This window comes from Haliotis rubra, unplaced genomic scaffold (genome assembly GCF_003918875.1).
Source record: "Haliotis rubra isolate DU_JTF1 unplaced genomic scaffold, ASM391887v1 Scf1080, whole genome shotgun sequence".
Classification (NCBI taxonomy): domain Eukaryota; kingdom Metazoa; phylum Mollusca; class Gastropoda; order Lepetellida; family Haliotidae; genus Haliotis; species Haliotis rubra.
Window position 1 is genome coordinate 87,209 of NW_025764982.1, and position 22,950 is coordinate 110,158.

Here is a 22,950-nt window from a genome sequence, read left to right on the forward strand (position 1 = left end):
TCCAAAGCACAGTTTCATTTACAATTTACCATTCCATTTATTCATTAGATTTTTCACAAAACGTAAATTTAATTCCTTCTTGGCAAGGATATCCAAAACAACGATTCTGTTGTTTCCTTCAGTGAACGAGAACAAGCAGGCATCGGAACGCGGACAATAATTACAATCGATTTCTGAAATTTTTTAGCAGCTGCATGTTATGTTTTTGTAAATGTCAAATAGACCGTTTTTAAAAGCTTTCGATGTTTTCAATTTGGAAGTTTTGTATATGATCGATTTTCATGATTTGATATGTTTGCTTCTACTGACTTCTACTACACATTTTAGTGAACATTCAACAACACTTACGTGTAATTCCAATCAAGCACTCCAGGCCACCCAGGTACTGTCAGTACCAAGCATCTCAGCCAAGTACCGCTTGTGCCAGATCCCCCAACCAAGTGCCGTCTGAACCTGGTCAATCAGCCAAGCACTGCGTGCATCCGGTCACCCTTCTTTCTACACCTAGTCACCAAGTACTGTTGTCACCATATCAATAAGTACTGTCTGCACTACGTCACTCTGACATGTATTCCATGCACCAGGTCATCCAACCATGTACTGTCTGCACCAGGTCTCCCAGTAAGGTCTGCACTAGGTCACCCTGCCAGGTATTCCATGCACCAGGTCATCCAACCTTGTACTGTCTGCACCAGGTCTCCCAGTACTGTCTGCACCTGGTCACCCTCCCATTCACTGCTTTTAAAAGGTCATCTAACTGAGTACTGACTATTCCAGGTAACCAACTAAAGTACTGTCCCTCACTGAGAGCACAATATTCAAAGCGAAAATATTTTTCAAGAAGTCTTCTATGCCACACCATGAAATTTACAATACTCCTGCTTCATTTTGTGAAATTTTATTTATTTCATGTTATATTGTGTGTACAAAACCAAGCACTGATTTCAGAAGGTATATCTTATCTAGATACCGTCCTTTTATCCGAGGACCTTCAATTGTGACCTACGTCAGTCACGATAAGCAGGGAAACACACACGTACCTGTATCTTCAGCCATGGCAGCTGTTGTTACTGTAACAGTGACTCAGGTGAGTCTATTGAGTTCATCAGATGAACGGGTACCAAAATACATATGGTATTATGTTACCATGACTGTTACCATAGTACATTACTTCAGGAATTGTCACTATATTATCAACGGGTCATGAACAAAAATGTAGTGAGAACACCAGATAAGGCGTAAACCAGATTTTAGTCCCATTACAACGTTTTCTGGTTTGGACTTCTTACATATCCAAGTATTTTATTTATTCTAGGTCATTCTCATGCTTTGTGTGGGCCAGAGCAAAGGTATGTATATACAGTCGAACCCCGTGTATCCGAACTTTTTGGTTACACTCAGAAAACGTCCGGATAGCGATAAGGCTTCCTTTGTGAGATAACTAGCGTTAGTGACTGTACACCCTCATTCCGCGTTTCTGAAGTGACGTGTGAGTTAGTTAACTGTGTCACTAGCAGTGTGAGCGAATTTATTTAGCTGCACTTGCTTGTGCACGAGCCCACAGGTGGTAGGTTGTAGAAGAACCCATGTTCCACACATCATGATGGTGGTACGCGTTCAACAATTGCTGGACGTATTTTGGATGGAAAGTTTTTGTTCGGCAATTTAGAATTATATTGTGACACGAGTTCATAAAGCAAGTGCCGATTTGTATATATCAGTAGATGACAGCAGCTGTCCAATCAGATTGCATGACGTTTTGGCATCCGTGCATGCAGGCTAGTCGGTTTATTTTCATTTTTGAAATATGGCACCTGGAATGTTGTTTCTTTCACAAGCATTTATTATACATGTTGCTATGAGTATAGCCAGACAAGATACAGATATATTAATGCAAGTCACAACTACCGTGTTTAATCTAGCAAACGAAATACGTATTATCAGAAATAGCAACCTTAAGCACTGTGGTATGACGTCAACCAAGAACAGGTGTTCTTGACATTGGAGATACGGAGAGGTATGGAATACTGTAAGGGACATTCTTGCGGCCAAGAGTTTTCTTGACCGCTCGAAACAAGCTTGCAATGCAGAAGTGCGAGAACACAATATTTTACCAATATTAAAGGCAAGAATTTGATGGAGAAGACACAGTGAAAAGTTGTGTCCATCACATTTAAAAAAGTTGACATCCATAAAATTCTTGCCTTAATGTGTATCACGTCTAAATGTCATTCTCATTTTTGTATTACATAAATTGTTTTCGTCACGATATGGCTGAGATATTGCCGATGTGACGTTAAATATTAACTCACTCATTCACTCACTCTAAATGTCATTCAAAGACTTTACCAATTTTCCCTTGCGAACATGGAAAGAGTTGTGTCTCCTTTATACAAAACTTGTGAACTGACGTGACGTTGCATTTCAGCCGCTTCATCCCTGTATTGCCGGAGCTGCGTGGATGTCGTCAACCCTGCGTCCTGCACAAACATACGCTCATGTAAAGAAAATCAAGTAAAGGCATCTATTTTTACACATGGGAAGCATGATACGCTAGAATAGGAAATCGTTCTTTTAAATCAGATCTTCGCCTCCGTAATGATCTGACTCACCACCACGTTTTACCTCAGGTGAAAATACCAGTCACACGTCTTGAATTAACAATTCTTTGTAGGCATCTGTGTCTTTCCTGATTAAGAAAACTAGCATAAACCGTCAGATCTGCATGCAAAATATAAAAACCACTGTTACCTTGTTATGTATGTTTTAAACATCGTGTCTTGTCTGAGTGACATGACATCCACATAATGTATTATCAATGGCGCGTCTGCATTTTTGGCTTTAATTTGTTTATATCACAGTTTTCGAATAGAAGTGATACAGTACTGAAATTATGACGCACCGTTTTAGAAGTGTGACTGTTTACCCTGGGTAGCAATCACCCGTGGTCCTCTACAGATTTACAGCGATTCATACATATAATGCACACCGCTTTTCTGCCTTTTACGTCCAGTGGTAGTCTGTCATGCAGACCCTGAAACAAATAAGACCAGGCCATGCTAGTCTATAATGAGGTTTGGAAATGAAGAAAGTATCTTGTCTCCTTATATTCGATTTTGTTTGAAATTGATAACGAATTATCGTTTTTTTTCTGTAAAATATATTCATTTCAGAGAGGAGATTTTAGTCTAGCACAATGAAATTAGTTTCGGCAGATCGTCGAGGATAGTAATTTCTTATTGTAGTCGCGTATTTCTATACAGAAAAGGCAGTCAAGGTGGCTCAGAGTATAGAGTATGTACAGAGGTCTGGCGTCGCATTAACTTAATACTTTAACTGAAGCGGTTGGAATTTCTTGGTGATTTTCAGATCTGCGGGTCTCAAGTAGTTTTCAGGGAATTTTGAGTTTGGGGTGTTGTCTTTTGGTTGTGTTTTTCTTTTGTTGCGTGTGTATGTGTTTTGTTTGAGTGGCATTCTAGAAGTTGATGGTATAGAGATGACAAAACTTTATGGGCGATCAACTTCTTTATTTTCACAATGGCGACGTTTCGGTATAGATTCTTATACCGCTTTCAAGCACGGTGTGTATGTGTGTGGGATTGGGTTGGGTTTGGAGTGAATGGGGTAGATGAAGTTTTCTGGTGAGGATGACGGTGTTTGCTGCATAGAGCCAGCACGTGTATGAATCGTACGTCGTTTAAATCAAGTCGCTTAAGTGCCCAATGGATGGAAAGCTGTCAGAGTAATGTTATCCTGTAGTCATTAATAATCGACATGTTTTCAAAAAACATGCCGTCGTGATGTAATACGCCAAACACAGTCTCACTTGTTAGCACTTTCATTTTGCTACATCTCCGATTCTCAATTGTCGGCTGAAATCCAGTTATGAACTTTTCCAATATATTTTGATTTTTCAATCTAACACCACCACCACCACGTATTATTTACCAGATGTGTTCCACGAGGGAAATGAGGAGTCTCAACGGGGACGTCGTCTACACGCTGGGATGCGACAACAGCACCGTGAGTATTTTGAACGTGCCAGGGTGTCACTTCAAGTAAAATAACAAACACAGCCTGAACCATCTAGATTCATTCTAAATGATTAGTTACGTCAGCAATTTAAACATCTATGTAATAATATGTCACACGTTAAATAAACTGACATCAGGGACGTGCCAATTGAACCACCACTGAGTCATTTATGATACTGACAATATATTGGGTTTATGAAAGGCTGATGATGTTTATGTACAGTGCTATTCTTCATTTCATGAAAATCACGTTTCCTGTGTAATCATTCCGTTTTCTTCTTAAACAATATTTTTTGGACACACGCTGTAACGACAACAATGATGATTATGATGATGATGATGATGATGGAATTGTCGGACACTACTTTACTAGGTCACACACACGTCTAATTTACAAGACAAGAGACTGTTGTTTATAGGTGAGGTGAAATTGGGTTTAACGTCGTGCTTGAGAATATTTCGCTCATATGCCTACGTGCATGCGTGTGTATGTGTATGTGCGGCTGCTTGTACTAGCCATGACTTAAGCTGGTTTTATAGTGCTAGCCCACTGAGATACCACGCCGCAGTGAAGCATGAATACCCCACTCAGACACATTATACTGACTCCGAGCCGACCAGTCCTTAATGCCGAGCGCCAGTCAGGGACCAACAAGTACCATACTTTAACGTCTTTTGGTATGACGCGGTCGGGGATCGAACCCACGACCTTGCGCTCTCCGGGCGGACGCTCTAACCACTACACCACGGAGAGGGTCACAAAACATTATAGTACTGATGAATGTTTGTAAACCTATCTGGCACCACCTTTACTCATGTAGGTATGCAGTTCGAGTTTGGCGGGTCCTGTCATCGGACGGCGTGCAGCCTCTGGTTGTTTTCAATGCTGCGGAACTAACGAATGTAATGCTGGACTGTGTGCTCATCAACCATCGACAACACCACATACTAGCCTTCCTGTTGGTAATGTAGATATTTCTAACATACATTGTACAATAATATTGATACACTCAACAAACTAGCCTTCCTATAGGTAATGTGAATAACGTAGAATGTACAGTATTCTCGATACACTCAACACTGTAGCCTTCATATAGGGAATGCAGATATAATTAAAGTAAGTGTACAATAATCTTGATACAATTAACACAGTGACCTTTCTAGTGGCAATGCGGATATCCTAACGGCAATGCAGTTATATCTAACTTAATTGTACAGTAACCGTGATACACTCAACACATTAACCTTCCTATTGATACTGCAGACATATGTAACGTACACTATAAGTTCTTCACTGGGGAGGGGGACATTGGGTTGATGTATTCCCTATGTTTCCTTATGTTTCCCTGAGTGAGTGAGTGAGTTAATATTTATCGTCACATCGGCAATATTTCAGCCATATCGTGACGAGAACATTTGATATTGAAATGAAATATATGAATATTATAAAAAACCTGCCGACGAAGGACAGTAAAACAACTAGAATATCACAATTACAACTAAAACTAGTGTGGAGAGTTAAAACTACTAGCACTATTTGGACAATACAAACTAAAAACAGGCTATAGATCGCCAACACCAGAAGGTAGATCACCATACCAGGGACCATGGGGACTTACAGTACCTTGGCTACCTGCATGGACCCTAGTTGGATTTACACCATCCCTTCAGCTGCTGGCGATTGTAAGAAATGTTAGACAAAATTAAAATGACAAGAATGCTACGTTTAAAAATCCTGGCAAGTTTAAATTGACTTTGAACATTTTGGGACTTATGTACCTATGTTTCCCTGAACCCGAAAACCAATTAACAACGTATTTATCTTACCGAACACCTCAATGTTAATTTTGAACTGTTTGAAGCACGGGTACTGGATCATAATGAGTACCGGAGTTAGGCAACAGTCCAGGCACTACTAACACGAAGTACCAAACGAATTCCCATAGTTTGGCATTTCCAGCGGATAACTCAGAAAATGGTACTTGTAAGCAGGGTACATTGATTGGCTCAACCAATCAGAAAACGACATTTATGTGTGAGGTAAGATAATAATCTTGGTACTCTCAACTCCGGAGCCTTCATAATGCCAGTGAAGACATGTCTAAAGTACATTTACAATAATCTCCGTACGCTCAACACAGTAGCATTCCAAGTGTCAATGCAGAAATATATCACATACATTGCGAAATATCCCTATCCCACAACACAGCATCCCGCTGCCTGGCTAATATACATATGTACTCTCAATATTCCTAAGATCCCTGATAGACGATCCATGTTTTGTTTAAAGTGTGGAGCATAATCTAATTGGCAATTTTACCGGTGATAGTGTATTTTGCATAAATACCATGGTTGTTTTGGTCGGGAACGTTGCTAGGGGTTACCGAGTGTTATATAGTTATAATTCTAGGATTCTTATGTAATTTTGAAAGTACGTATAATTAAAAAAAAAGGGACAAGTCGATACTTTTTATCTCTTTTTCGGAAGACCATGTAAGTTGACATCTATCCTATTTTAAACGTATTTTCAGTTATCTTTTTCGAAATAGCTATTCTAGTCTGTGCATAAACCTTCATTTTGAGATGTTGAGAGACGCTGTTGCCAAAATCAGCTTTACCGAAGTCATCTCTTGAGTGACCATAACGCAATGACTTGTTATTTCCCGTAGGTGTCGTTGATCACTGCAAGTCGGACCCTTGTAAGAACGGCGGATCCTGCTATGAGAGGGTGGATGGTTTCGTGTGTGAGTGTACGGCCGGGTTCACTGGTCTTCACTGCGATATTACGGATATGTGTGCTTCGGATCCCTGTCTTCATGGAGGCAAATGTCTCGATACTAAAACAAGGTACTTACATGTGAGAATAAATGCGATATACCCTTTCTATAATTGAGGTGAGGTGAGGTGAAATTGGGTTTAACGTCGCGCTTGAGAATATTTCGCTCATATGACGACGTGCATGCGTGTGTATGTGTATGTGCGGCTGCTTGTACTACCCCAGACTTAAGCTGGTTTTATAGTGCTAGCCCACTGAGATACCCTGCAGCAGTGAAGCATGAATACCCCACTCAGACACATTATACTGACTCCGAGCCGACCAGTCCTTGTTGTACCCATTAATGCCGAGCGCCAGGCAGGGACCAACAAGTACCATATTTTAACGTCTTTTGGTATGACGCCGTCGGGGATCGAACCCGCGACCTTCCGCTCTCTAACCACTACACCGCAGAGGCGGTTTCTATAATTGAGGATGAAACACATTTCCTTGTGAAATGTAACCTACATGCCGATATGATCTGAGGTTTCGACCTGCTGTCAATCCTCCCTTTTGTATTATAATAACTCTAAAAATGAAGTATCTATATTTAGAAGGTGACATGTTACAGCCCACTTCAAAATCCTATCATTTCGTGATATTTAATGCAGTGGGTTGTATTAAAATTGATTGCATTTCTACTTCATATTTCCGTTATCACTCGGCTCAGTAACACAGATCTGCCACAACATATAAGCAAGTGATTTTGTGTCAATGGATCCAGGCAAGATGGGCCCATGGTACTGCTGTAAGCAAAGGGAAGGCATGGCACATACAATGTTGTACATAAGCAGCCATTATGAAGTTTGAACATGCTGAGAACCTTTTCTGATATATTTCTAAAAGAAACAGTGCACACTATTCGCTTAATGTTGTCTCGTTGAGCTGAATTGCTACCGTTTCAAACAAAAGACCACTCTGAAGACTTCTTCCGAACAAAGTCAGTGTGTAACGTGCAATCGTTCCGTTATGTTGACCATGTTAAACAGACAAGTTTTGAGGTGTACGGTTATGCACTGCAGGCATGTCCTGGAAACGTATTTACATCGAAACAGGACGTCAGACTGTTCTCCGACACTGTCTAATGTGATAGTATTGATATTTAAACCAAATAGACGACGCCTGTACGTCATCACGCTTACTTGAGCATTAGCACAGGGGTATACTAAACACTCTCCTTGACATAACGATGATGTGAAATTGTTTGCCGTCGGACTGTATTCGACGTTAAACAGTTTGTAGCGAGCAGGTGGTATTAGATTGTATCGGAACTGAGGCGCAAAATAAAATATATCTGGTTTGTTTAGTTTTTATACGTAATAGAAATTTAAATTTAGAAGTTAAATTTGATCATATCTAGCTCAACATCACTCATCTTTGAAACAATTTGAAAATGTAATCTGTGACTTGTAAAGTTGTGCTTCAAACAGTTCAGAGTAAACGGGAGTAAGACGTGAACTTGCAACCACAGATATCTACTTTGTTTAAAATGTACATTTGAAAAAATAAGAAAACGTAATTTTAAGTCCATTAATTTAAAATTTAAATTATATCAAAAGCTAAAACCCTGTAGACTTATTCTTTTTGAGTGCCGACTAATTCAACATGGAATATAATATCGCACAATTCAGATATTTTCAAATGAAAATCCAAAATACGAGAAAACGTTTTGAGACAATTTCGTTCCCCCTCAGTTCTCAGTGTATGTCTGAGGGTCAACCCTGTCTAGATATCTGACACTGCATTTTGAATTACATTTGGTTGATTATCATGTCCTTGTGTCAATATCGACGTTCCAGTTACGTCTGTGACTGCACCGGTACTGGTTACGATGGCTTCACGTGTCACCTGCCCTACAACGACTGTCAATCACAACCCTGTCTCCACGGCGCCACGTGTGTTGATGGGTTTAAGGTATTCTTTCATCATGGCTGGATTTTTTCTATGATGTACTTTTGAGAAAAAATACAGTTGATTAATTGCCTATCGAAAGGTTGCATCAACGATCTCTCAATGTTAACATCAAACGACTCCGACATTTCGTAATAACATGTATTTCGAAAATAACATATTTACGAGTTAGAATTGCATCCTTATACTAAAGTCACATATTATACAAGTTGTTTTTTCAGTTTTCCATCTATCAGAATGTCTCTGAGCTTCTTGTATGATATAATCTATATTTGTTCTACACGTGAATTGCAGAACTGGACCTGCACATGTGTTCCTGGGTTCGCCGGAAATAACTGCGAAGTAGAGCTCAGCGCATGCGTGTCCAACCCGTGTCTTCATGGAGGCACGTGCGTCGACACACCTGCTGGGTCAAATCCTGGTCAACTAAGTCCAGGTTTCCACTGTCTGTGTGTTGAGGGTATCGCAGGTGCGTACTACCTTCTTGCTACATGAGTGAGTGAGTGAGTTTGTGTTTGCGTTGCTTTTAGCAATATTCCAACAACATAACGGCAGGAGACGCCAGAAATGGGCTTCACACATTGTACCCATGAGGGGAATCGAACCCGGGTCTTCGGCGTGACGAGCGAACGTTTTAACCACTAGGCTACCCTACCGCCCCTCTGGTTACATGATCCCAACATTGGTGTGATGTGTGAAGTCCATTTCTGGTCATCCGCCACGATATTGCTGGAATATTGCTAAAAGAACTGTAAGACCATGCTAGGTAACTCAGTCTTACAACATTTTATGCTAGCAGGTATGGAATAGATATCTGAGGATTGGCAAGTCGTAGTCCCAGAAAGCTGGTTATGAGTTCGAATCCAAGCTTTAACTCATAATGAATGTTGGTTTCCCAGTACCATACCTGTTCGCATGGGTTTCAGTAAGTGATGTACTTGTACGGCCTGTATTACTTTGACATTAAATATATCTGTGAAGATCCGGGTTTGATTTGGTCTTCAGCAACCCGTGCTGATCGTGGCCAGGCTCTCTGACTTGGGTGATAGATGTCATCCTAACTCAGTTGGGTAGACCGATGCTCATGATAGCAATCTCTGGATTGTCTGGTACAGACTCCATTATTTACAGACTGCCGTCATATAGCTGGAATATTGCTGAGCGCGGGCTAACCAAAACACACAACAGTAACCGATATTCTGTGACTAACAGTCCTTCACCAATGCCCCGAGCAATAATTCCTATTGGAGTGAGTGAGTGAGTTTGGTTTTACGCCGCTTTTAGCAATATTCCAGCAACATCTAGGCGGGGGACACCAGAAATGGGCTTCACACATTGTACCCATGTGGGGATTCGAACCCGGGTCTTGGGCGTGACGAGCCAACGCATTAACCACTAGGCTACCCCACCGCCCCCGGCTGTCTGTAAATAATTTAACCAGACAAACCAGTGATTCCTATTGGAAATGTAAATATCACTTCACAAATATATTACAGATATACATATAACAAATATGAATTTCTGTCTATCTGATCCTGAATCTTGAGAAACATACTACATGCCGAGTGAGGAAATAAGTATTGTGGTTATAGTGTTTGCTCATAACTTCGAAGGCATAAGTTTGATTCCAAGTATGGCACCTCGACACTATATCCTCCTTTAACGGGTCCTAACTAACTAACTCACGCCGATATGTTATAGGTGATCGGTGTGAGCAGAACTACAACGACTGCTGGGTGAAGCCTTGTAAACACGGCACCTGCGTGGACGGCATAAATTCCTACACTTGCGACTGCACGGGTAGTGGCTACTCCGGAGTACTATGTGAACACAAGCTCACCAACCAGTAAGCATTTATCACAATGAAGACAGGGTAAAGGGAAACCACTCCGAATTTACAATGAACAGTGAGTGAGTGAGTGAGTGAGTATGGTTTAACGCCGTTTTAGCAATATTCCAGCAATATCACGGCGGGGAACACCAGAAATGGGTTTCACACATTGTACCCATGTGGGGAATCGAACCAAGGTCTTCGGCGTGACGAGCCAACGCTTTAACCACTAGGCTACCCCACCGCCCCTACAATGAACAGAACAGAACAGAACAGAACAGAACAGAATTTTATTTCAGTAACAGGCCTCCGGCACAAACAATATATACATACATTGATGGATAATTAGAGCACATATGTATTTCATCTAGATTTGTGTTTCTTGTCAACAAAGTATAAAAATAGACATACATCCTTGATGATATTAACATTTTTACTCTGTAACATAGATATAAAATTAATAATTGATAGACATTTACTAAAATAGTTTGATATGTACTTATTTCTGATATGAGAATATGCATCACAGATATAAAACACATGCCATTCATCTTCAACAACGAAGATACCATTTAATTTACAAAACAGGCAATGCCTTTCATTATGTACAATATTAATGTATCTACCAGTTTCAACTGCTAGTTTAAAATTACAACACCGAAATCGGGCATATATAATATTTAAATATTGAGGGACATCACTATTTATCAAGTAGCTCTCTACATTTAATAAAGATTTGAATTGCTTATAGTAAAAACATTTACAAATACTGTCCAAAGATGACTGCCAAGATTGGAATAAATTATCATGTAGTCTCTGTTTAATGATTCAATAAATATTTTGTGATCACCAATTTCCTGGCTTATCCAAACAAATCCAAAACCAAATTGAAAAAGAATATTTTTAATTCTAGTTGCCCATGGATTTCGTCCTACCCTGTCTAGAGATAATAGCATAAAATAACATTGTTTTGGTAATCTATAGTCAGGCATGTTAAGAAATCTGCACCAGTATTTCACTGCATTGGTTGTATAAGTAAACTGTAAAGGCACTCTTCCACATTCACCAAGGCCATGTTGTTACAGGTGGATTTTCCAAGTTTCAAAACATATATATAAATTTAATATGGACAGATTCAATAGTATTACAGTAGGATGTTCCCCAGATTTCAGACCCATAACATAGAATGGGTGATATCATACAATAAAAAATCTTAAATAAATCTGTACAATTAATGCTGCCAAATTACCTTTGGAAATTTTAAACAGAGAATTTTGCCTTATTAGCTTATGATGCAAGACAAGATGTAGCTTTACTCCAGGATAAGTTAGGAGTGAACATAATTCCAAGGTACTTGTAAAATGATACAGTGTCAATGACATTACCATTATAAAACCAATTTTCATGTGAGCGCTAGGGACCACCATTTCTAAACACAATAATTTACAATGGGAGTTTTCTAACGGACGCTGTAAACACTGAATCAGAAATAACCGTTAACTGTGCGCCGAATAACATATCCGGTAAATATACAACGTCAATAGAAGAAGATAACAGGTTCGGTTATCCGCTGAAAGATATTCCAATGGATATCATTGGAAAGTAATGTTGAAAGGCTATGAATGAATGACTGAGTGAGTGAGTTGGATTTTATGCCGCTTTTCACAATATTGCAGTAATATTGCGGCGGGGACACCAGAAACGGGCTTCACACATTGTACCCGTGTGGGGGATGGAACCCGGGCCGTCTGTATGACGAGGGAACGCTTTAACTGAGCAAATTATCTGTGGTGTTATGGGAACATGTAATGGTCTAGACTTGAACGTCACAATGAAAACTCTATTTTCAAAATATTTACAAATGAGGGAAGTAATCCCAATTCATCATATGTTAATTTTTTTGTGTGCACCCGTCTACATTAGACAGACAGACAGGCAGACAGACAGACATTGTTTTCAATAATAGGCCACTGGCCCAAAATACATTCATAGATATGATAAGAAGTTACATGCGTTTTACCTAAAAACATCAGAATCTCTTATTTTCCCAACATTATATAAAAATAGGCATAAATTATTTATAACATTTATGTTTGTTGAAGTCATTATGTTTATAAAGCTGTGTTGTGAAATAGGATGTTTCAAATATTTTTCTAGAAGCTTATTCCGTATATCTAGGTAGGCTTTACAATAAAGTAAAACATGTACTTCATCTTCAATTAAATAAACATTAATTTTGTGGCAAAATGGACAGACTCTTGAATCATAAGGGACATTGTTATATCTACCGGTCTCAGAACTAAGTTTAAATATACCGCATCTAAATGTGTTAAACAATTTCTTAAATATGGGGCAATACCTAAACTGAGATACGTTTCAACATTCTACATTAGATTGGAAGGAATGAACAAAAAAAACAGGTTGAAAAGTGGTGTTGAAAAATAACTAGCTTCTGCAAATAAAGCTCTGTAAAGATAATCCTGAGAAGGTACTTAAGTCCCGAACATTTCAAAGAACATTTAAAACTTTACAACGTAGTATTTTATTGATTTTTAATTATGACTAAATTTTACTACAATCGCCACCGGCTGAAGGGATGATGTAAATCCAGCTAGGGTCCATGCAGGTAGCAAAGGCACCTTAAGTCCCTATGGTCCCTAGGATGGTGATCTACTTTCAGTTGTTGGAGATCTAAATTGTATTGTCTTCTTCAATTAAAATGATTTAGTTTTACTTGCTAGTTTTATATTCATATCTGTGATACTCTACAGCTCGTTTGACTTCATGTGAGACTGATGAATTGCTCACTAACACAAAATCTAATAAATGTAACAAAAACAAACTTTGCACAGTTACATGAAATCGACAGACCAACTCTGATGATTTGTCTCATAATTTTGGACACCCGAATAAAAAAGTTGTTTAACAAACGATAATTATTTTGTTGTCACTTTTCGCTGTTTCTTACGAGGGAGGAGACTTGCTGGTAGAACAGCCAGGTAATCAACAAGCGCGTTCAGTGAAATTTCAATTTCACATGTGCAACTCGCACACCTGGCTGTTCTAACAACAAGTTGTTCTCCCTCGTAATGATCGTTTGTTAAACAACTTCTTTATTCCGGTGTCCAAAATTATGAGACAAATCATCAGATTTGGTCTGTCGATTTTATGTGACTGTGCAAAGTTATATTTTGTTGCATTTATTACATTTTGTGTTAATGAGCAATTCATCCGTCTCAAATGAAGTCAAACGGACTATAGTATGTTTATTCTTCAGAATATTTTCAGCTTTATTGTATGAATTGTTTTGTCACGAAATGGCTGAGATATTGCCGATGTGACGTTAAGTTTTAACTCACTCACTCACTCACTCACTGTAAAAATAACTCACAGCATGAGGTACATAACCGGGTCACAGAATCAAATGCCAAAGATTCGTTTAAATCAGCTGTCTGGTGTGATGAGCTATCTTCATATCGTGTATCATAAACGTTGCATACTCTGTTTAGATGTCTCGTCGTCACTGATTGCAGCAATTCTGATCAGGTACACTGCTCAACTGTGTGAATATTTCGTATTAACAGGTGCTTGAAACATCCTTGCCAAAATGGGGGCACATGTGTTCAAGATGGCGACGACTACCACTGTGAATGTCTTGCCTTTAAAGAGGGATTAATAACTCACGGAGGAAAGAATTGTTCTGTGCTGTTGCGGGGTTGTGAAGATGTTCATGCGTGTCAAAACGAGGCCGTGTGTGTTCCTGTTCTTCTGGATGAGGCTAAAAATCTCCATGGCTATACATGTTCTTGTGCCCATGGCTACATTGGCAAGGTCTGTGACACAACTACGATGATGACGTTGTCGACGTCAAGCTTCATCAGGAAGACCTACACTTCCGGGTTCAACCTCACAATGAGGTTCAGGACAGCACAGTCTAATGCGGTAAGTGAGGGAGTGAGTGAGTTTAGTATTACGTCGCACTCAGCAATATTCCAGCTATGTGGCGGCGGTCTGTTACTAATTGACCAGACAATTCAGTGATCAACAGCATGACCATCGATCTACGCAATTGGGATACGATGGCATGTGTCAACCAGGGCAAAAGTAATTTGGAAGCTTCTGCATAATCATAAATCATTCTTGTATAGAACATTCCGGAAGGTTTTCAGACTCTTTAAGTGAGTGATTGAGTTACGATTTTAAGTCGCACCGGCATCATTTCAGCCATATCGTGACTAAAACTAGTTAAATCATCACAAACTTGTCAACTGAGGTCAGTAAAACAACTAGAATATCACAGATAGAAATGCAGTAATGTAGTATGTAAAACTAAACTCACTTACTCAAAAAAACAACTAACCTCCAAATTACTCTTGCCTCAAAACCCCTTCAAATACGGCAACTGCTACTGCCCGCTTTTGAATCTTCACAGAAACAATGCAATACGATTACAGCGGTTTGTATCAACAAACTACACTGCCTTCAATCAATATGCCTTACTTGTTTGTCCTTTCAGATTTTGCTTTACAATCGGGTTGGAAACGCATTCGTCAGCGTTGAGATCGCAAATGGCTCTCTATATCTGGTATCAGGCGATTCTGCCGGCTACAATGACACCCAGGAAGCTCTGACATCACTTCCGCTTAGTGACTCGCACTGGCACAGCCTCAGTTTGGTGTACAACGGTAACACCACCCTATCCCTGATGGACCCTCTATGTAACACGACTGAAGATTGCATCTTATCCTCTCCCGGTCCCACTTCCGCTAGTTCACTAAGAGAGAATTTCATTGGTCAGGTTCCTGTGACTCCATGGAAACAGGGTACATTGTCCAAACTCGATTTTGATGGGTGCGTGGAAGATGTCTTTTTCAACACTGATGTACTCATTCCTGTTAATTATGGTGTGGCCGAGTTCCATGGCATCAGCATGGACTGTCCAGCATGCCTGAGTGGTACGTGTAAAGGCTTTGCCCAGTGCCAGCCTCGTGGAGCTAGAGGCTTTCGGTGCGTCTGTACCTCGGGAACTAACAACGGTGAATGTCTCAGTGGTAAGTTTGAGCAATAATGGGAGAGCGACAGAGTGAGGGAGCAATCGAGTTAAACCCCTTTGAACATAAAAATGCAGAATGATTACACTTCAAAATCAGATTGGGCCAAACTATCACCACACTTTTCAAAATGTTAACAGGCTGTAATCATAGATCCAAAGTACAACTATGACATCATGCATACGTGGAACATTTTACTGTGGTATTTTTCATGGCGTATCAGTTCGATGTAGGCAAATAACCCACGCTATTCAGGTCCTTAAGGCTTAGCATTTTGCAGCGACACAGTAGCAAAACTACGAGAAAAGCTAAGATTCTAACCCAGCATTAGGATCCGTGTGTCACTAAGGGACGCAACTCTGCAGAGGTAACTTTAGATAGCTGTCACTACTTCCAAATGGGTAGATAATAGATATACCACAAGATATAGACTATATGTAAGCAACTATCAAACACCGCAACTATTGGCCCAGTGAAAAGTGAAACGAAATAGACTGCATAAGCTGTGCTTTCGGCGACTGGGTTCAGACTTGTACCGTATTGAGTATGTTTCTCATTCTTTTTCCAAATCAAATTTTCTTGCCACAGCTGGAATATTGCTGAGTTCGATCTACAGGAAAACCCACCGAAAACAGGAAAATACACAATGCAAATTTCATCCAAGACAGTTTTGTAGCAACGAAATGCATTTGTGTGTAGCCTTACATCGTGGTGTGACTTTAAACTTTAAATCACTCACTAACATCGTGGATCGATGTTCACAATATCGATCACTTTGTTTGCTGGTCAAGTCTCCGTTATTTACAAGTGGCTGTCATGCAGTTGGAATTTACCTGGCGATACCTGGTCAATACCTTTTGCTAACTTTGAGAGGCAATTAAAAGTTAGAGCAGTATGGAAGGATAACAATATCTCATCTTAAGCAATGTGAAGTTAACTGGCATCCCCATGCTAAAATTCCAAATTCACACAGTACGGAATAAAAACTTCCCAAAACTTGTATATATGCCTCACAATCTTTATTCTGTTCACCTGTTATTGGGCGGTGGGGTAGCCCAGCGGTTAAAGTTTTCGCTCGTCATGCCGAAGACCCGGGTTCGATTCCCCACATGGGTACAATGTGTGAAGCCCATTTCTGATATTGCTGGGATATTGCTAAAGTCGACGTAAAACCCAACTCACTCACTGTTCTGTTATTCTGTTAACGGTGTTAGAACCTACACCAAAACGTCGCTCATCCATCCAGTCGTTGTTCATCTATATATTGTTATCCTTCCTTTGTCTTCGCTTCTGTCTCGGCTAATCCATCCGTGTACATATTACCATGTTTCTGTCACCCAGATAACGGAGTGACGTGTAATTTTGACGCTGGTATGTGTGGATGGGTCCAGTCAACTCAGGATCAATTTGACTGGACCAGCAACAAAGGAACGACGAGTTCTTCTGACACCGGACCATCGGGTGATCACACATCGGGATCAGGTTTGTAAGGAAGAGAGTTCGCCCCAACTTGTATAGCAACCGTTATTTTTGTAGTTTGGACAACTCTGTTGCACTTGAAACTTAAAATCGGATCATATGTCCCTGTACAATTCCTTGCAATATTGAAATCAGTGTTCGTGAACTTTCAAGAAGGAAATATATTATGATATGGCCTTAATGAACGACTAAAGTCCGTTTGGCTCAAAAGCGGACCGATGAATTGCAATCTAACTCGAAAACTAATAAACATAACATACTCAATGAAACGCTGATCATAATCAAAACATCATACCCACTCTGTGAGGTTTTTGCAGAATTTTTGTCCCCCCCCCCTAACAAAAAAAAGTTGTTTAACAAACTATCATTAAAATATTGACACACTTCACTATTTGTTACGAGGGAGGAGTGCAGAGAAAGGTACAGCCAGGTGTTCGCGAAGCACGTTCACAGACAAAGTTATTTATTCATTAACCTGTGCTGTGCCGTCTCCATCCGTTCTCGCACACCTGGCTGTCCCTTTCTCTGCACTCCTCCCTCGTAACAAATAGTGAACTGTGTCAATATTTTAATGATAGTTTGTCAAACAACTTTTTGTTATTTTTAGGACAAAAATTCTGCAAAAACCTCACAGAGTGGGTATGATGTTTTGATGATCTGGGTTTCATTGAGTATGTTTTGAGCCAAACGGACTATATATCATATGTTGTTCAGGCAACGGATACACAACTACTTAGGGGTATGTTAAACCATATTGATCAGCGAATTTATCTTACAGATAGTGTTAACACTTAACGTAACGCAATGTAGTTTCCCTGTAAGGCCTTTAACTCTCTCGAGATAGGACAGGGAATGCTCATCACTCCGTTGCATTAGATAATCTAACCAATCACAGAATGTTTCCATGTTACGAAACATGTTACATATTTCCTATAAACGGACAAAAATAGACCACATCCACCAACAGATATCGTCTTACTGGACCACTAATGTTTTATTGTGTGTCATTTCTGACAAGTATTTAGTTAAATCAATTCTTTTCTTTTCACTATATGGCCGCAATATTGCCAGTGCGACGTAAATGTTAACTCCCTCTCACTCACTCATCCTGGACACGTGGAGGTCCTGGATAGAATTAGTCTTCAGCTGCCCATTAGAAGCGACTAAAGGGATGAGGTGGTCAGGCATGGTTGATGCCTTGTTTGTATCCAAATGGCGTAGATCGATCCTCATAATGCACATCACTGGTTTGTCTGGTTCAATTATTTACAGACCGACGAGGGCAGTTAGATAGCCTAGTGGTTAATGCGTTGGTTCGTCACTCCGAAGACCCGGGTTCGAATCCTCACATGGGTACAATGAGTGAAGTCGATTTCTGGTGTCCCCGCCGTGATGTCGCTGGAATATTGCTAAAAGCGGCGTAAAACCAAATCGTAAATGTTAACTACCTCACATTCATTCCTCCTGGACACGTGGAGGTCCTGGATAGAATTGGTCTTCAGCAGCCCATTAGAAACGACTAAAGAGATGAGGTGGTCATGCATGGTTGATGCCTTGTTTGTATCCAAATGGCGTAGATCGATTCTCATAATGCACATCACTGGTTTGTCTGGTTCAATTATTTACAGACCGCCGGGAGCGGTGGGGTATGCGTTGGTTCGTCACTCCGAAGACTCGGGTTCGAATCCCCTCATGGGTACAATGTGTGAAGCCCATTTCTGGTGTCCCCCGCCGTGATGTAGCTGGAATATTGCTAAAAGCGGCGTAAAACCAAATCAGTCAGTCAGGACAGACCGCCGTCATACAGATGGAAAATTGCTGAGTGCAGCGTAAGGATCACCTTCCTTGATTGGCTCAGTATGGTGCTGAAAAATGTTACTAATTTTGTATTATTGCCCTTAGTTGTGAAGATCTAGGTTAGAATATTGATCTTCAGTAAGCCATGCTTGTCGTAAGAGGCGACTAACGGGATCGGGTGGTCAGGCTCGCTGGTCTGGTTGACACATGTCATCGGTTCGCAACTGCGCAGATCGATGCTCATGCAGTTGATCACTGTATTGTGTGGTCCAGACTCGATTCTTTACAGACCACCGCCATATAGCATGAATATTGCTGAGTGCGGCGTAAAACTAAACTCACTCACTCACTTTAGTGATTGAATGTTGGTAATTAATGGGCTTTTTTTTCAAAAGTCGGTGAAGGTTTTACTGTTAGCGTATTTATGAATGGGAACCGGGTCCCGATCCATTAAGCGTTCGTAACGTTACGACCTGTCGTAACTCTATCGTTTGTCATAGACTTACGAATATCGTAAGTCTACGAACGCTTTGTGGATCGGGACCCTGGTTTCAATATCTTTTAACGTTTCTAGAATCACATCAGTATCTTTTCTATGTAGTTGACGTACGCCAGGTAAGTAGTGGTCATCGGTGTTTACCTTTTTACATCTATATGTTTCCATTATACAAAATGAAGGCAATTCTTAAAGTAACACCAGTCTTCTTTCAGGATCATATATGTACACTGAAGCATCCAGTCCGAGATCCCAAGGTGACACTGCTTCACTCATCTCTCCACAATTCGACGTCAACAGCGACATGTGTTTCCGGTTCTACGCGAACATGAACGGGAACTCGATGGGCTCATTGCAGGTTTTTGAAGAGGTACACTGTTAATGCTCTCTGTTCCTACACCCAGAACAGTCCCAGATTTAGCCATATCAATAGGTGGTATTACCTTTGCGAAAACCTATTTACGAACACCTGGTGTCATCGCTATTGGTTATTGAGTCATATACACCTCCATACGAATAGTGACCCGTGAAGATCCGGGTTAGAATTGGTCTTCCGCAACCCATGCCTGTCGTACATCGATGCTCATAGTGTGCATCACTGGTTTGTCTGGTTCAATTATTTACAGACCGCCGTCATACAGATGGAAAATTGATGAGTGCAGCGTAAGGAACAACTTCCTTGATTGGCTCAGTATGGTGCGGGACAATGTTACTAATTTTTTATTATTGCCCTTTGTTGTTGTCACCCGTGAAGATCCGGGTTAGAATATTGATCTTCAGTAACCCAAGCATGTAAGGGGCGACTAACGGGATCGGGAAGTCAAACTCGCTGACACATGCAACCGTATACCATTTGCGTGGATCGATGCTCATGATGTTGACCACTGGGTTGTCTAGTCCAGACTGGAACATTTACGGCGTTAGATAGCAAAAAAGCAAACTAACAAACTAGGAATTGTGTATCACAAGGGTGCGTTTACCAAACATTATTTTGTTTATATATTTTTAATATTTCGGTTTTGTTTAATCCGACTGAGGTCATAAGGTCAGAGAGACATTTTTTTTGAAAAGACGAAAGTTACATAATCCATTCTTCCTGATGGCATAGTACTCCCAGAGTACACGAAGAATTCACAAAACATGCCCACAAAACATTTTAATTAGGGTCTCGTTGGATTTTCGTTTCCCTGAAATTGATTTTGAGCATGACAAAGGCAAGAGTTCAAAAACTGGTGTACCATCGTGCTGAATCGAAACACCCAACCTCAACATATAGATGTGTGAATGAAGGTATGAATGAATAAACGAATGAATAAAAGAAAAATGAAGGAAGCAAAAATGAATGAAGGAAACAATGGAAAATTAATGAACGAATGATCTCAAGTGTGAACGTTTTAACGAACGAATGAATGAGAGAAAGTGAATTAATTAATCAGATTAATTAAAGTATTAATAAGCCTATCATTTTTCTCTCTTCAGTACAGTGGCACGAAGACCACTATCTTCTCGCAAAGTGGACACAAGGGTGCAAGCTGGTTCCCTGTTGCTCTCACCCTGCCGCAACATAACAGCGTGCGTATTGAAATCAAGGGCACCGTCGGCAGTGGCTACTACAGCGATATGGCCATCGACGACGTCGACCTCCATATGGGCACTTGCCCTTAAAACTCAGTACAGTTACAGCGTATTATCTCAAAGTCGACATTTTCGATTATATCGAAATTGCAGTGGTTTGGCCTTTAAGTCATGTGCCTTCATGTGTGCAAATCTTACTATACGCAGACAAGTGAATAAATACAATTTGGAGCAAGGAATACGTTTGATTTGTATTTTGTTGATTAAAACTACAAATGCCTGGTGAGTTAAATTACCTGACACCAGGTGTTCCCGAACCTTGAAATCATCGTGCATTCCTTCCCCTGTTCACATGTCTGGTAAACGTTTTGTGTGGGGTTTTTTCCACTCAAGTAAGTATTGGTAAACTCTGAGTTGGTAAAGGGTAGGGGATTCCAGGCAAATGGCTGGGAAAACTTGGTTGTGTTCAGTCCAGTCTAAGTAAACTTAGGCTCAGTATTACTCGTTATACTGCTATACTGAGTCTAACAAACCCCAGTAGAAGGTCGCGTCAGCTAACCTTTTGGGCTGACCATTCAGAGCACAGCTTCCCAAATCGCGAAAGTTAACATTCGCACATACCGTTTGAAGTTTTACCTCGAAAAGTCGAACGAGTCCGAATGCTATTTCCGCACGATCGCTTGCGACTGAAACACATGGAGGACACCAATATTCACGGTCGCGTTTGTCAATATTCCAGGATGGTAACTTGCGGAAATATAACCATAAATAACTATGTCATCAGAAACCTCAAAGCGTATATGTACTGCAGGTCAAAAATATGTGTTTTATACGGATTTTCGTTTGTCCAGAGATCAGTGTCAGCGACCGGGGAAGAGAAAATCCAAAACCATTTTGTAAGTCCCGCCGAACCCTAACTAGTAGCCCTTGTCGGATTGGATAAATCCGTTCGGCCGTTTCACGTTTGATTGGACGGTCATAGGTCGCTAAAAGGTTAGCTGACGCGACCTTCTTCTAGGGTTTTTTAGACTCAATATAGCAGTTTAACGAATAATACTGAGCCTAAGTTTACTTAGACTGGGGATTTGTTTTGTTGGGGCTTGGGAGATTGAGTGAGTTTAGTTTTACGCCGCATTCAGCAATATTCCAGCTATATTCCAGCTATATAATCGAGTCTGGACCAGACAATCCAGTGATCAACAGCAGGAGCATCGATCTGCGCAATTGGGAACCGATGACATGTGTCAACCAAGTCAACGAGCCTGACCACCCGATCCGTTAGTCGCCCCTTACGACAAGCATAGTCGCCTTTTATGGCAAGCATGGGTTGCTGAAGACCTATTCTACCCCGGATCTCCACGGGTTTTGGGATTGGGGTTGAGCGGGAGGGTTATAATGAAAAAACAGGAATGGCGAAACTAATCACAGCTATAAGTGGATGGACATCAAAAGGACGCACCCCTAAGAAATGTACTAACTGTGCTATTTGGACGGGGGGGGGGGAAGTAGGAGGGGAGGCTACATGCTACATGTTTTTACAGTTATAATAACTTAGGGTTCGCAAGATATTGTACAGTCTTGAGTCAAGTCACACTCCCCAGCCCCTGGGGCTCAACGAAAATTCCTCATTTCATCATGATTTATCTTAATTTAAAGATTGGTTGAATAGATTGGTTGTTCGAGATGTGACAACTCATCACATTTCTCTGGCGTGTAGCAGAGATACCAGATTGCCCCCTAAGAGCTCTGGACAGTAGGGCGTCATCAGTGTAGAGCAATTCGAAAACATGCCCATCTTCCATATTGTGTGTTAACTCGTGTAAAAGTCGTTCTTTTAAGGTAAATGGCTAACTTTACCTGCAATCTCTAGCAGCTGACGGGTATACATCCAGCTAGAGAACTGTGCAGGAAGCAGAAGTATTGTAAAGTCCCCTCGGTTTCTGGTATGGTTGCCATCCGTT

General features: G+C 40.6%; 1 protein-coding gene across 1 annotated transcript; it reads left to right on the top strand.

Annotated features, from left to right (window-relative positions):
• The first annotated feature begins 995 nt into the window (after positions 1–995).
• Positions 996–21,228, top strand: LOC124281797 (protein crumbs-like). The gene is made up of 14 exons (XM_046717790.1): positions 996–1,087; positions 1,316–1,349; positions 2,429–2,514; positions 3,952–4,023; positions 4,856–4,997; positions 6,704–6,881; positions 8,649–8,763; positions 9,055–9,229; positions 10,462–10,606; positions 14,176–14,533; positions 15,108–15,642; positions 16,984–17,124; positions 19,630–19,784; positions 20,894–21,228. The coding sequence occupies exons 1-14, from the start codon at positions 1,055–1,057 to the stop codon at positions 21,077–21,079; spliced, it is 2,355 nt and encodes a 784-aa protein (XP_046573746.1). The 5' UTR covers positions 996–1,054; the 3' UTR covers positions 21,080–21,228.
• Positions 21,229–22,950: the final 1,722 nt, after the last annotated feature.